Here is a 15,052-nt window from a genome sequence, read left to right on the forward strand (position 1 = left end):
TTTGTTCGTTGGGAGTTCTCTTTATTGTAGGATTTGATATTTGACAGCACACATTCTACGATTTCTGCCATGCTGAACAGACCTGTTAATCATTACTGTAAGAGAGTGCAACATGTATTATATTCGAATGACTGTTTGGATAGCGGTAACATGATGTTGCATACCTTTCTCTGTACCAGGAGGAGGTCATGCATACAAAGTGCTCAGACATGTCCTAACAGCAGATACAGTAGGAGTACATGAGGGGTCACTCCATGGAGATAATACAGTATATCCAATATACTAACCAATCAATACCGTGGAGGTAAACAAAAAAAAACGAACAAAAGCCTCTAACTCTCTGTAGACGATTGGAAACCTCCGATTCCCTAAACACTCGGGCAGAGTTCCAACCCTTTGAGTGCAGCCTTGCATCCTTCTTTGAGGTCAACACTGACCTCAAATGACTGAATATGGCTGCTGTCAACAAAAAGAGGAGTGTAAGAATTATATAAAAGAAACTGAACTGGTCCTGAAACAGAGCCCTCAGGCCCCTTGCTAGTTTCAACAACACAGTTCTACCTGACTCCAGACATCAATGCTAAAATAACATTTTGATCACATTAGGGAAGCTGTGCAGGGCCAAACTGAAGTAAGTATACTGCTTGTTGGCAAGCTGTGAAGGCTTGGCAGTGCTGACACAGATTAGGATTAGATGGCGATCAAGAGAGACAGAACGTATTTTAGGTTATCCTATATACTTCCTATTTATTCTTTGTCTCAGTCTCCAATAAACATGGTAGAAGGTAGGAGACAAGGACAGGTGGGAGTTTAGATGAAATTGAAGGACTTCTGTCCGACCCATATCTAACTGGTCAATCAACTAGGCACTCACAACAAGAAACACAGAAAAAAAATCCCTTGTCATCCCAGGGAGGATTCAGAGGAGTGTGCGCAGTCTGGTCTGCATCTGACCACGTGAGCACAGCAGAGGGGGCTCCTGGAAGACGCCCCAACATGAACATCAGGCAGATCCAGAACATGAAAAGGCTGACAAAAGAAATGATTAAATGATTCACCTAAAAAGTATCCAAAAGAAACCCTATTATATTAACATTCACTCAAACCCTTTAACAGCAAAACAAGAGCTCTCAACCTCAACCTCAAGCTTATTAAATGCTCATATGACAGAGAAATGGGTATAACTGCTGCTACTGAGACACAGGCCCTCTCCTGTGCTGTTGGCATTATCTGTATTAGCGAAGGTCAAAGGTCCTGTATGCAAGGTATATATATATACATATATAATATATATATATATATATATGTATGTATATATGTATCTCTTAAAGGTTTTGATGGAGATACACATAGCTGACAGACATGTCATGCTGTTAGCCCTACCCAACTAACTTGATTACTGCATTCCCAGTATATCCATTCTCTACAAAGGTTCATAGAGAATTAGCGAGAAGGAGTAATTATACACATGTTTTAATGCTGGGGTGATCTAGAAGCTACAGGAAAGACAAGGCTGAAATGGTACAGCCACTTGACAACGACCCTTTGGTCCTTCAGTGAACATCACTATAGTGGGCGGAGCTACGCAAGGTTTGTGTCTGTTGCGTAGTTGTTGTAGCGGTAGTGTACCGCAAAAGGTCAATAGTATTGCTGACAGGAAAAGAGGATTATGTGGTCTACTACTGAGTCCAACCCTTCTTCTCAAATCCCTACATATATCACATTTACACATATAAAATTCAATCCTAACCTTCTCCCTTTGAATATGTATAATCTATCGAAGGCTTCATATTTAAACATAGCAAAATAAATATATTACTTTTTCTCATCTTTCTGAATTATAAATAAAAATAAAACAAAGTCCGAATGCATAATCTGTGTATCTGCTTTGTTCCCATGGTTTTTACACATGACTAAGTATGTTCTCTCCCTTTATCAAAGCTTCAGTCACTTCAGCAACACAGGCAGGTGCTGTTACCATGACAGCGGCCCAGTGGACCTTTTTTTTCTTCCTTTTTTTACCCGATCACAGAAATGACCAAAGGAGGGATGTGAACACTCCTTTTCATGTGAAACACAAGCCCTCTGTCTCCTTCTCTGTTTCGAGCTGTTGCAGGGGCAAAAACAGGGGTCCTATTATTCAAGACAGAACCGCAAAAGGCAGTTACCTCCAGCAGAGACATGGAGCTGTGAAAAATAGACGCTAGATGGCAGTGGTCAGTGAAGCTAGGAGAAAGGGGGACAGAGAGAGAGAGAGACAGAGAGAGAGAGAGAGAGAGAGAGGGAGGTGCAAACCAAGCAATAATGTCTTGAAACTAAATTTAAACCGTCCAAAGGAAGACAAACTATCCATAATTAAAATAGATCCGAGAAGAACTCAGCTGACCAGAGAAGCCATCCAATCAGGGTTATTCGGAGGTGTCCTTAGGGGGGATACATTTAGAAAACAAACAAAACAGTAAAAGAAAAAACAAAACATTGAAAGCGCTTGGCAGGCATAGCCATCGCATGATGCTGACATTGATGCTGACAACCAAAACTAGACTGATAGTTTCCCTAAGACAGCTCTGAACAAGGCCTGTGTAGAGGTCACACTGATCCTACTGGAGCGAGGGGAGAGGGAGCGATGGGTTCCATTCTGGTGGAGGTGGAAGGCAAGAGTTATCTTTTGGCCTTGTAGTTGGACTTGCTGGTGTCGCGTGGCTCTCTGCTTGGGTTGCTCCAGTCGTCTGCCTCGGGGCTCGTCTGGTAGTGTCGCCATGCCGACTTGTTGAAGACGGGCAGGCGCTCAAAGGACTCGCTGGACAGTGCCTGAGGGGACGGGTGGGGGTGACAATGACATGAAAACACAGATTTGACCTCACATGGGTAAGGGGAACTGAAAGAGGAACTAGACAACGCAACGTTTTCCAACACTGATTAATCAAAAGTTTCATTCTCAAAGTGACTCATTCGTTTTAGGGCGGTGTATTTGATTGCACACCCGGGCCCTTCAGCTCTGCAATAGGCTACCTGGATTGGACATGTCATAATGGCTCCTCCTACCTTCAAGTAAATAACAGCATCCGTCCCCACCCCCTCCATAGAGTACAGCTTCAGGTCGCCCTGAAAGTACCGAGCATAGAGCCTGGAGATGGGCAGACCGTAGCCAAAACCAGCCTGGAAAGAGGAGAGAGAGTCCAGGGTATAGTATAGTTAAATAGGGAGATGTCAAGCACAAAGAGTGAGACGAAGTTCACACACACAGCGTGTATACAGCGTGTCAGTGTGTGTGCGTACCATTGGAACAGCACTGGAGGGCTCAAAGCTGGGGGTGGGGGCTGTAGAGTACATGTAGTTGAACAGGCGGTCAATCTTCCTGAGAGGAACGCCCCCTCCTCTATCACTGATCTAAGAAAGAGAGAAAGAGAGAGAGAGAGAGAGAGAGAGAGAGAGAGAGAGAGAGAGAGAGAGAAAGTGAGGGACCCACAGAGAGGAAGAGAGGGAGGGGAGAGAAATAAAGGAGAAGAGAGAGGGAGAGATATAAATAGTTTTAGAAAGCATAATGGCAATTGAATAAGTCTGTCTGTGTGTTTGTGTGTGATACAGCATACCTTTATGGAGAGGTCCTCTTTACCCAGAGTGACTTTGGCCTTCACTGGAGGTAAACCTTCCTTGCTGTTCTCATGAAGCTCAACTGTGGCCCGCATCGAATTCTGCCCACCCACACACACACACACACGTTTGATTTCCAGCTCCAGTACTACCAATTTATGTCCTCAGAGTGACGGAGGGAGCAGTGCTCACCTTAAAGAGCTCAAACAGCATGTGGAACAGGTGAGAAGGGACATAGACCGCCTGGATGGGCTGGCCTGGATGCTTCACTAGGAGGAGGAGGGAGAGGGTGTTAAGATTCAGGAGCACACACAGTACACCCCACATACATGCATACGCATTCACACACACAAGCACACCCAAACACACCAAACAAATGTACTGTAACACATACATACAGACAACTCTTTCGCTTTCCCTTTGAAGTTAATGAGAAACATTCTGCCCATTGCAATCTCAGCAGGACTTAATCTGGCCTTCTCAGTAAAGAAGCTTTTAATAGAAACCCCCCTAACAAAACAAAAGTGAAACTAGTTCACTTCTCGGTACGGCCTGGAGACCAAATTCTCCTCCAATGGCTGAATGGATGGATGATGTGAGTTTAAGAATGTGTAAGAGTACAGAGACAGAAAACTGAGAAGTTATAAAACATGTAAGAATTCTTACTGTGAAACTCCTCTATCTTGAGTTGAGGAGCGTCGAGGTACTGCTGCTCACACAACATCTTTGCTGTTTCATAGGCATCTGGAGGAGGAAGTGAGGTCATGTCCCAAAGGAAGTTACATTATTTCATAAGGATGTAACATCTAGAATAATACATGTGTTATAATGGCATTTTAGAAACACAATGTCATATATTAAAGGTAGATTCCAGAATGTGACACTATTTCTATGATGGTAGCTATTCAACTTCCTGTGTCAGTACCTGCACACATTATATACCTGCTCTGACAGAATTGGAATATCTCCCTTTCTTGAAACAACTCTGGTGAGTTAGTGTATGATGTCACATCCTGGATACTTCCTGTAAATCGTTTGAGACATAGCCCCGGACTGGTGTTCACCTTTTACGACCTCAGCCACATTGCAGGTGGGGTCAATACTGCCGATGTGTTTGGGGTGAGCAGGGTTTGTGTCGTTGCCAAACAGAAGAGCTTCAGGAGAACAGGAACAGAAACACATCACCATTTGCAAAAGAAAAAAAGACCAACCTACTGGATCCCACAAAGTGAAGGTGGTAACAGTCTAGACATTGAGTCTAGACATTGATATTTGACATGTAGGACGGAGTATGTTTGTGTCTGGGAGAGAGTGTGTATGTGTGTGTTGTAAAATCCCTATCCCCCAGTGTGTGTGTGTATGTCTCACTGTGCTGGTTGATGAGCATGCGGAAGGAGATGCGGTTTGTGTAGAAGCGATCCAGGAAGTACTGAATGCTGCTGCTGATGAAGGGGTCAAATCCAAACTTGTCCTTGTACTCCACCACGCCCTGCGCCATGGTGGGAACCACATCGTTATGACGGTTACGGATCTCAATCAGCAGCTCCAGGAAGCTGGGAACGCAGCGAGAGTGGATCAGGTGACATCATTGCTGTTGGCAGCGCTTCCTCACTTTGCCAACTCCAAAGATCAAACTAGAGTCCACTGACATGCAACAACCTCCTTTGATAAACCCTGGTTTAGCCAGGTAACACACCAAAAAGCTAGCCATTCGATATAACATGGATGGGCTATTTCAACTGAGTGAGTTTAACCAATTCAACTCGCTTAGACATGGGTCAATCAAACCCCTCTTTGCCAGTTCATGCTGACCAATCACTGTCAGTTGTTTCATTTGAGACCATGTCCATCAAATTGGCTTTCACATCTGTCTGTGGAATCACACTTTCAGTAAAATCCACAGTGATAAACTGGGGTTCATATCTGACCTAGTACCTAACTTCCTCAGTCAGAGCTTTTCATCACTTTGTTATGGTCTACTCTCCCCTCTATCTATCCAGTCAGCAAGACTGCTATATTTACCACACAGGATTAACTCCAGAAGTATACATACAGCATTACATCACCCTTGAACACACTATCAAGTGGAATAAAGGTCACTGATTGGGAATGATTAGTTTAAAGTTGAGCTGTTTTTACTTACTCATTCAGGGCATGAGGGTCCTCTGGTTTTCTGTTCTCATACCCCAACAGCTCCACAAAGCTCTGCATATACCTGAGGAAACCCAGACGCACGCATGTGCACATACACACGTACATTTACACAGTGAGTAACATTGTCAGTAATGCCATGGGTGAGTGGTCTCATCTTTAAAGGAATCTCTGTGTAAACATACATACTGTATGCATCCAGCTCCATGTGTCTGACGTGTGAGTAGAGTTGGGTACTGTGTATGGTGCGTGTACTGCTTCGGGGCTGTGTGTGTAGGGTGTGTGTACAGTGTGTGTCTCACCATTTCTGCACCAGTTTGACTGAGGGCTGGCTGAGCAGGTTGTCAGGCAGTAGGTTGACTTCCCTCATGGTGTTGGCCAGTCGCACCGGCAGCTCCTTACGCAGGAACATGTAGGATGTCTTCTCACAGGCATTGTCCCTTCCTGGGATAGAGAGATGGCGACTCTTACTGTCTGCAGGGATATCATCTCTAGGGGACAGACATGCAGACTACCTCATGTATATAGAGGCCCCATGACTGTGGCACTACACCACAACTACACTTCATTACTGGAAGTTGGAACCAGATCATTCTATTGACTTATCCTGATCTATGATTGGGAGGCAAAATGTGTGAGTGTGTGAGCGAGAGAAAGAGATGAGAGTTTAGTCTTCTTATCCTTATCTTTGCCCAAGCACATCAATTTTATGTCCACAACAACAACATTGAGGGCTGCCTATTTACTCTACAGTCTAGACAACCCAGTCCAAACAAACACACACACACACACACAGGTACAAACACCTTGCTGTGTCAGAAGTCTGAGGCAGAATGAGAATGGTTACCTGAGTGTCTAAATTTCTTCTTTTTTTTTTATACTGAATTGTGAAAGCCTAAAACCAAATAGGCATCCAACTGTTTAACAGGAGACTGGTTGAACCAAGAAGTGTACAGGCACACTAGCCAGTGAGTAGCCTACATTCTGACTGCATGTTTGGCTCTGTTGAAAGTTAATAAGTTACAGCTGGCTAAGATCATCCTGTACAAGTCATGACTGAATATTTTATTATTAATAATTGTGGCGCCTAATGTTATTGGCAGACCACTGTATGTCCACACTTAGCTTTAGACGGGGACGGGATTAAGCTGTTAACATGGCGCTCTAGGACGTGACCAGTGTCAAGTTGCATCAAATCTCCCACATCAACATACCATGTGGCAATTCAAGTGAAAGCTATGCCTACTAAGTATAATGTAAAATTATTGATATTGCCAGTGAACAAACCCAGACTACATGCACAATGTTATTGTGTCACTGCCATGATTCCGCACGAAAAAAATCGTGATTTTAAAAGCATGTAGGCCTATAGATAGTCCCAACAATTTAGTCTTTACGTCAGTGAAGAAGAGGGCACTGACTGAGAGGAAGATGACAGTTCAGTCAATAAGGCTACTTACCAAATTCCAAAAATTGCTTTATTGAGAGTGGTGACGGAGAAAACCGAGAATAATATTCTATTTTTGGATTGCTTATTTTCAAAAGTGTTGTAAAAATCCTCATTGTACTATAATGATTTTGTCTCTCCTATATGCATAAGAATTATAGCAAAATTATAAACACCGAGTGTCCACATACTAGCCTACAATAACAGTGACCGCGTATCATACCAACCAAATTGTCAACACCAAAAATTGTAAAGTACTGCACCGGTATTAATAAGTTTGCAATCAATTAGATACGTTTCTGATAGGAAAACTAATATAAAAACAATGGTTCTCCTGAATGGTTTCCGTCTCCGAATTGTTGCGCGAGACTGCACGTAGAGAACGTTCTCAAATTCAGAGTCAACCGCACTTGACGGCGACTGTTGATACTGTATTATGATTGGTTTACAGAAATGCTAAACCTACATGTGACTAAATATTGAATAGTGATTGGATATGTGGCCTGTCCTGTACAAAAACGATTTGTATTGCAACCCTGTATCAATTGAAACGGAAACAGTTTCACTAACTATAATAAACATGATTATCTACCGCTGAAATAGATAAAAATGGATGAAAATATATAGATTAGACTACTAGGGCAACACATACACAAACACCTATGGAACAGGAGTGTTGAATAGAAGATGATTGCCTTAAAAGGCATGTTGGGGCCAATTCCTTAATATTTTCACATGTACACTTACTATGAAAGTACACGTGATTTAGAAGAATGTCACACGGGAAACGTGGATTCATAAGGCAGCTACCTCTCAAATAAAGTTGAGAACAAAGTTTTTCTCCTGTTGGCTACTGATCTGTCTGTGCGCAATGACGCATTGTTTCACAGTTGCAATATCTGTTGAAAGAGAGAGAGCATGCAACACAACCGGCAGAAAAAAACACAACACATTCATCTTGATAAAATGTATATTATAAATTGATTGTCCATCATGATCATGCATATTGTCAAAAGTACAAAGTGGGATACAAATATATTTCTGAAATCATATAATACACTGATGTATTGTTTTGTTTCTATATTCAGCTGCATAACAGTTTTTCATCAGTGTCCAGTATCAGTAGAAGCAGTTCACCAGACAGTTGTCATTTTTAAAATGGCATTCGTTCCATACAAAACAGCTTCCCCTAACTTGGGGTATACTCCATGGGTTGGATATTATAGAGGGGATTTTGTATTGAAAAAACACAAGCACACACACAGACACAAACACACACTGTATAAAGCGTTCAAACACACAAATACCAACACAGCTCAAGCAGTGCTCGGAGTATTGGCGAGCGCAGGAACCATCTTGGTGTTCTCATCATCTTGGCTGTCGTCAGGAAGGGGGTCGTACTGGCGACGGTACAGTAAACGAGTTACCAAGGTGATGATGAACATCTCCAGGATCAACAACTGCTGACTCATCACTACAGATAGAAAGAGGGAGAAATATATATATATATATATATATATATATATATATATATATATATATATATATATAGATAGATAGATAGATAGATAGATAGAGAGAGAGAGAGAGAGAGAGAGAGAGAGAGAGAGAGAGAGAGAGAGAGAGAGAGAGAGAGAGAGAGAGAAGGGCCAAGACAGTCCAGTTGGCCCATTGATACCTGGGAATCTATAGCATATTTTATATAGATCAATATTGCTGTGTGCAGGATGGAGGATCCAGAGGGTGGGTTAGTAACTCACAGTAACCGCGGGCCTGGGAGGAATACGGAGGGGCACAGGCTATGGTCCCATTCATGGCCAGGATGTTGATGATGGCTGACTGCAGCTGGCTCAGGACCAGTACCAACTACACAAACACACACAATGTATGTGTACAAGGTACTGTAACCATAAGCTGAGGGGTTATCAGGGTGTCTGTTGGGACTGACCTGGTACATGGCATATTTGGGGATGATCTTGAGGCTACGCAGGGTGGTCCTGAGGTGCATGAACATGATGGCCACGGGCCACAGGGCAATGATGGTGAGGACACCCACAAACGGGTTGATCCAGATAGCAGAACCTGTTATGGACAACTGGGACACACACATACACACACAGATGACTGACTGAGTCTCCAAACCCTAATCTTCCATTGGGTATGTGTTCCCATGATCCCAACTCACATCAGTCAGCTCAAAGTTGCCATTTGTCCAGAGAATTATTGACAGGATGGTGAAGACCACCTTCAGCACAGCAAACTGGAAGGAGCCCAGCTTCAGCAAGAACAAAGTCCGCCTGTAAGGATCAAATGAAACATTCATTTGACTCCTGAGTAAACCTTACACAAGGTAATAGCTAAGTAAGTATACCAGCTTTGCTCTTTGAACTTGAGGATGCATGCTTTTCAGAGTAGTCCTGAGCAGACCTGTAGTACAAGGGCATGCCCAGCAGGGGGAGTGTTTGGAGGGTCATACACATTGAGAGGGTGAGTGTCCTACCGGTGATTAACCTGCTCTGAGGCCTCACATAGTCAAGCTTCACTTCAACAAACAAAAGGGCTCGATGGATCGATCCTAACCCAAGATTTTCAGCTGTACAAGAAAAGCCTTTTAATAACATGCCCTGAATATAAAAGGAGTATAGTTTTGTCAGATCCAGACCATGTGTTGAGCTACCCTAACCCACCTGGCCCACCCCTTGACCCTCCCCACCCAGAAGTTGCCGTGGGTTACCGGGTTATGGCGACGTGAGGCAGACAGGGGCAGCAGCAGCAGCAGGGGCCGGTGCTGATTCTCAGGGTCTTGGTCTTGGAACGCAGAAGAAAAGCCTCGTCGCCCCCCACCTCCTCGATCATCAGGATCAGGAACTTGAACACCACGATTGCAAAGTAGCTAAGTAGAAGGGGAGAGAGAGTTCGTCAAAAGGGGTTTTAAGAGAGAAACAATGCTATACAGGAATACTTGAGTGAAAAAACACACTGACTGTATTTTGACACTGTTTTGATACACAGTGTAGGTTTCCCTGCTCTTTCACCTCCCTCTCCATAGGGCTTCCAGACTGAAACAACACGAAGGAGAGGAGAGGAGGTGCAGAGCTCTGCGGTAAGTGTGACTTACGTTGCAGAGGTCATGTCAGTAAACATAGTGGCTCTTGGAATCCACATCCCCAGACATGACATGGTCCCAATCACCTGAAAACACACACACACACACATTACTATGGAGGTTTATTTCTGTTCTATTCTGTTCTTTACCAGCTGTGTGGTCCCATTGTCTTACCGGTGCTGCCCCATTGACCCAGATGATAATACTCTTCTTGTTGGAAGGCACCTTTTTGTAGATGTAAACGCATTCCTCTAGATAGACCAGCATGGATGCTGTCGCCATGAAGGTCAAAACTGAGTACAGGATGATCCCAAAGATGTCCAGCTCTGGGGGAGGAACACATACACACATAGCTGAGCTGAAACCCAAAATGATATTTTCAAAAAGCCACCTGACACACTGAGGAGACGATCCTTAGAATGGATTAGGGTTTTTTACGTGTAAATGTTCTTCTGAACGTAAGAAAAGAAGACAAGAATCTGGTGTCTGAAAGTCTGGTGAAGGCATGGTAGGCTTGGTATGACAACAAGGTATATCTATATTGAGCCATGGTACTATAGGTTTTCTAATAAGTGTGATATGACTGTTTTTGAGAATAAGGAACAGATGGAATTAACTGGTAATGGGTTCTGTGTTCCGGGAAACCTGCGGCTGTGAGTGATCCAGGTCTATGAAAATAACAAACAAGAAACCCGTAATGGGCCAAAACCAGCACTTCCCACAGAAGACATTCTTGCATGCAAACAGGCAAACACCAAAAAAAAAAAAACGTATCTAATGAGAGTGTATGAGACATAATGAGCCTGTTTCTGTTTCTGGGAAATGTGTCAGTTCGGTTGAAATAAGGTCGGGCGAACGCTAACATATGGCTATAATTATCCACTTCATCCCAACAGCTGTTTTCGTTCCCAAAAAGAAAGTGTGGTTGAAGGACAGGAAGGTCACGATGTGTCATCATTTGTGGGTTTCTTGATTCATTTCTGATGAACAGGATGTGATGCAATGTCCTCAGGCTGAGCATCTTTGAAAATGTACACATATTGTGCTTTCTCTCTGCCTGTTTCAGACCCATGCCACACACTTTTGCCTGTCCGTCTGTCTGGCTGCCCCCCCACAGACCTCCTTCGTACCCACTTGGGCTTTCTTATTAAACCTGTCAAGCTTACCTTCGTCTTGAGTCGTGCATTTGGGTCCACCAGCCAGTCACCAGTTCGTCAAACCATAAGTCACAGTATACCAAATCATCAAAATGATCTGTCAATTATTCTTACAGAGCACAAATGTGCTTTTTTTTGCTGTGTGGCGACAGTTACTAATGCTGACAGTAAAATGTGTGTCAACTAAATTACATAGCTTCTGGGTTGTATGACCCACCATATTGACTCACACAAAAAACAAAACTATCTCCATTCCACTTCTTGTATGTCCACCTTCAGTTGTTAAGTTCCCTCTCAGATCCTCCTGATTATACCACTCGAACTGATTGGGTCCTGGAAAAACCTTGCCCAGGGAGACAAAAAAATCCTCATACCATTCTACAGCCTTTGACTTCTTAAAGAGAACAAACTCCAACACAAACAATACTGCATTGGTTGCGGCCTCCCAAATCCATTCAACACCCTTTTCAATCCTAATTTCATAAAGATGCAATTCATCTCACTCTCATTGCCCTTAGATGGCATGAAAATTATTTACTAGTCTAAGTCCGAGTTCTCTCATTTGAACGTATGTGTGCGCATGTGCATGCATGCATTTCAGGTTATTGAGAATATCATGTGGTTTAACAGAGTTGAATGACATGATCTCTCCAATGTATGGTTTTACATCTCTTTATCATATCTTTCTTCATGTCACTCTGCTTATTGATCTTCTCCCTTGAAATTCATTGGAAAACAAACTTCGCCCAAGGTCACACAATAAAACTCTTCAAAATGTATTTTTCTCAGCTCATTAGACATCTGCCAATTTTCAAACAACACACTCATTCATTCCAAGAAGATTTCATAAGCACTCCATCTCTGTTGTAACCTATAAAATGTACCAATAGTAGTGTGTCTCTAAATACCTTAAATACGTTGGCAAAGTGATTTATTAACCCTGAGCCCTTCCATAAATCCATCCCTTAAAATTCCAATTATTGCATGTTAATCCGAGTGGGTCTACACACCCAATGGCTGAAAGCAGAATTGATCTAAGAAGTTTAAATGTTCACTGACAGCGAGAATATGAATTACACTTGTAAACACGCCAGGATAATGATCAAATGTCTGATTATGGATTTACAGTAATTTCCTAACAAATTGTAAACTACACAAAGTGTAGTTGTGTGTGAAATAGCCTACAGGATAGATGGACATGAATAGATATTATATATTATATATGCTGCGACAGGTGCGCGATAACTGGACGGAAAAATATTATGATTGAATTGAGTGTGTCAAAGCGCACTAAACTTCTTAAAAATCTATAGAAAGACAGTTACTTACGGACAATAATGTCGATGGCGAGTGGAGGTCTGTCCCTGCAGCTGGGGTCGATGGTTCGGTTAGACGGGTCCATCCTCGTGGTTTCGATAGAGCGAAAAGTCAACGATGGTCGGTGATCGAGCTTTCTGTCACTGACATCAGCCTCTCTGAAACTTTTACCTTTCCCGATGAACTTCACTACCGTGGGCGAACGAAGGACGGTTACCGGTATCCAAATTGTTGTTGAAATAGAACCCGCCTTCTGTTAAGTAACGGATGGTAGACCCTTGACAAATCACTGCTGGGTTTACATCCGACGTAAGGTTACCTACAATTCGAGGGGCCAATTGTGCAAATCACGACAGTCGCTCAAGCGTCGTGAATCAGCTCAAACCCTCCCTCTGCGTTGTTCTTTTTGGGCGTCTATAGTAAAAAGTGCATAAGCGATCCAATAATTAACGGCCAGCGTGATTATCAATTAGGAAAAGTTATGGCCCAAATAAAAAGAAAGGATGCTTTTGTGTTTTGTATTTCGTTATATACACTTACAAAAACACAAAAGGGTAGCCTAGAGATCGGATAAAAGGATGTGTGTGGGGGGGGCGGGGGGGCGGGGGCTGCAGAGAGGCATTCCTCAGGATCCTGGGTGAGCCTGACATAAGCGCGTTCCCCATCACATGTCCTGCACTGCCATGGAAACAGCAGCTAGAGGCGTCATCATGTGAGGCTTTTACAAGGCTTGCCTGACTTCCCCTCTTTAACATCAGACTACATGCAGAGGCCTATCTTTGATGAACACATTCACGAAAATAACAAAACAACCTCATGTGAGTGTCAGTGTGTCAGTGGACACTTATTAGTTCATAATCTGAGTAATCCTCTCAGAGTTGCCTCCATGCTTTTTCTTGTGCTCGAGTTGGGATCTGATTTCATGATTTGACCTTGATAAAAAACATCGTTGTTCTAATACAGTTGCCCACGACCTGGTCATCCCCTCCCCAATCACGACCTCGGATGACATAACATCTGCTTTTGTTTCTTGAAAAAGGAATAAAAACTTCTCTCTCTACCTGTGGCATGTTCAAACACATTGGACTGGTACTGGAAGACAGTACAAACTCTCTCTGTAGATCTCTTTGGCTCTCTATCACACACACACACACACACACACACACATAAACATACACACACACAGGCACCCACACGCTTTTAAATATGAAAGTGAATTGTACATTTATCAGACTGAATCTCTGCATCACAATGTTCAAGTCCAGACAGATGTGTACCTGGCACACCTAACTTGGATACTCCTAAAACACCCTGGACAAAACCCAGACTGGAGTGAACTGGTAACACCCAGAATGTATAAAAGAAGGGTCAGAGCCCACTCTAAGGAGGCTTGGGTCCTTTGAAATTTGATGGACCCTGTGGGTTGTGGATGGTATTATCTTATACATGGTTGTCTGCTGGGGCAGCACCATCAGAGAGGTAGACTACTAAACAAATGATAGGGCAGGCTTTGTTTTAGAGGCCAACCCTGACTGTCAAAAGTGGCAGAAAGGAGAATGATGACCAAACTTTTGATACTTAAGACAACACAGCACATCCACAACATGACATTATGGCTGAGGATAGGAGCACTTTCAGCAACAGATATATCCTGTCGTTTATTTTTTATATTTGCGTTGATACTTCTGATGTTCATTTAATAGAAGCTGCCACATCAGAATTTCCTTTCGGTGACACAAAGTTAAATTTAATCAAATCCAATGTTATGTAATCTATACAAGTGGATAATTTCAAGGACTAACAGAGAGTTTAGTTTACAGGAGAAATAAAAAATATTAAACAGAATGTAGGCTGAGAGGAAATGATGTTAAGATCTTTTATCCATTGTAACGCAGGTTAACCCAGAGTGGTTTCAGTGATGGCCTTGTGGGACGTTAACTTTACAGATAGGGTGCTGTTTGCTCTCAGAGCCTGTATGTCACCCAGATCAGAAACACAGAGGTTGTTCAACTCCAGGGTACACATCAGTTTCTTTCCACACAGGAAACTGTACATATCCCCACACACACACATACAGTGAGACAGAGCCACTTATAAGTCTAGTCAGAAATAACAGTTTGGGATTAATCATGTTTCCTCACATCCCTTTTGGTGTTTGAACTCAGTGTTTCTCAGTTGATGTTTATCTGCACTGGCTAATGACATCAGAAGCCAGTTGCAGGATTCAACAGGTCCAGCAGGAGTCTCATTGGGGATGGGCCCAACTTCAAACAAATCTGT

At 42.9% G+C, this 15,052-nt stretch overlaps 2 protein-coding genes and 1 long non-coding RNA gene across 4 annotated transcripts; 1 reads left to right on the plus strand and 2 right to left on the minus strand.

Annotated features, from left to right (window-relative positions):
• LOC146274972 (pyruvate dehydrogenase (acetyl-transferring) kinase isozyme 3, mitochondrial-like) lies at nt 1-7,571 on the minus strand. The gene is made up of 11 exons (XM_084703140.1): nt 7,206-7,571; nt 6,048-6,189; nt 5,738-5,809; nt 4,963-5,147; nt 4,659-4,748; nt 4,261-4,338; nt 3,787-3,863; nt 3,594-3,695; nt 3,280-3,390; nt 3,046-3,159; nt 1-2,811 (listed from the first exon to the last, which is right to left on the minus strand). The coding sequence occupies exons 1-11, from the start codon at nt 7,306-7,308 to the stop codon at nt 2,662-2,664; spliced, it is 1,224 nt and encodes a 407-aa protein (XP_084559266.1). The 5' UTR covers nt 7,309-7,571; the 3' UTR covers nt 1-2,661.
• A 577-nt stretch (nt 7,572-8,148) lies between these two features.
• slc51a (solute carrier family 51 member A) lies at nt 8,149-13,216 on the minus strand. Its single transcript, XM_084703096.1, has 8 exons — nt 12,785-13,216; nt 10,473-10,624; nt 10,311-10,384; nt 9,927-10,085; nt 9,378-9,489; nt 9,141-9,287; nt 8,953-9,058; nt 8,149-8,666 (listed from the first exon to the last, which is right to left on the minus strand). Exons 1-8 carry the CDS (start codon nt 12,855-12,857, stop codon nt 8,509-8,511), a joined length of 981 nt encoding a protein of 326 aa, XP_084559222.1. The 5' UTR covers nt 12,858-13,216; the 3' UTR covers nt 8,149-8,508.
• On the plus strand, nt 9,911-11,443 carry LOC146274974 (uncharacterized). Of its 2 annotated transcripts, none has more exons than XR_014766319.1 (3): nt 9,911-10,081; nt 10,205-10,295; nt 11,365-11,443. It is a non-coding gene; the product is annotated as an uncharacterized LOC146274974 (long non-coding RNA). The 2 variants fall into 2 exon arrangements; XR_014766320.1 differs by having other exon boundaries at nt 10,242-10,295.
• Nucleotides 13,217-15,052: the final 1,836 nt, after the last annotated feature.

Source organism: Hypomesus nipponensis, chromosome 8, assembly GCF_054491055.1.
Source record: "Hypomesus nipponensis isolate SF chromosome 8, ASM5449105v1, whole genome shotgun sequence".
Taxonomy (NCBI): Eukaryota; Metazoa; Chordata; class Actinopteri; order Osmeriformes; family Osmeridae; genus Hypomesus; species Hypomesus nipponensis.

What these genes read in the sequence shown, in the direction of transcription:
- LOC146274972 (XM_084703140.1), bottom strand. Translation starts at nt 7,308, where the DNA reads ATGAGGATTTTTACAACACTTTTGAAAATAAGCAATCCAAAAATAGAA. An exon ending in TGTGGCTGAGGTCGTAAAAG is followed by an intron (nt 4,339 to 4,658) that starts GTGAACACCAGT and finishes TTCCTCCTCCAG; the next exon opens with ATGCCTATGAAACAGCAAAG. An exon ending in TGCTGTTTGAGCTCTTTAAG is followed by an intron (nt 3,696 to 3,786) that starts GTGAGCACTGCT and finishes GTGGGTGGGCAG; the next exon opens with AATTCGATGCGGGCCACAGT.
- slc51a (XM_084703096.1), bottom strand. Translation starts at nt 12,857, where the DNA reads ATGGACCCGTCTAACCGAACCATCGACCCCAGCTGCAGGGACAGACCT. An exon ending in CGCCATCGACATTATTGTCC is followed by an intron (nt 10,625 to 12,784) that starts GTAAGTAACTGT and finishes TTCCTCCCCCAG; the next exon opens with AGCTGGACATCTTTGGGATC. An exon ending in GGGTCAATGGGGCAGCACCG is followed by an intron (nt 10,385 to 10,472) that starts GTAAGACAATGG and finishes GTGTGTTTTCAG; the next exon opens with GTGATTGGGACCATGTCATG.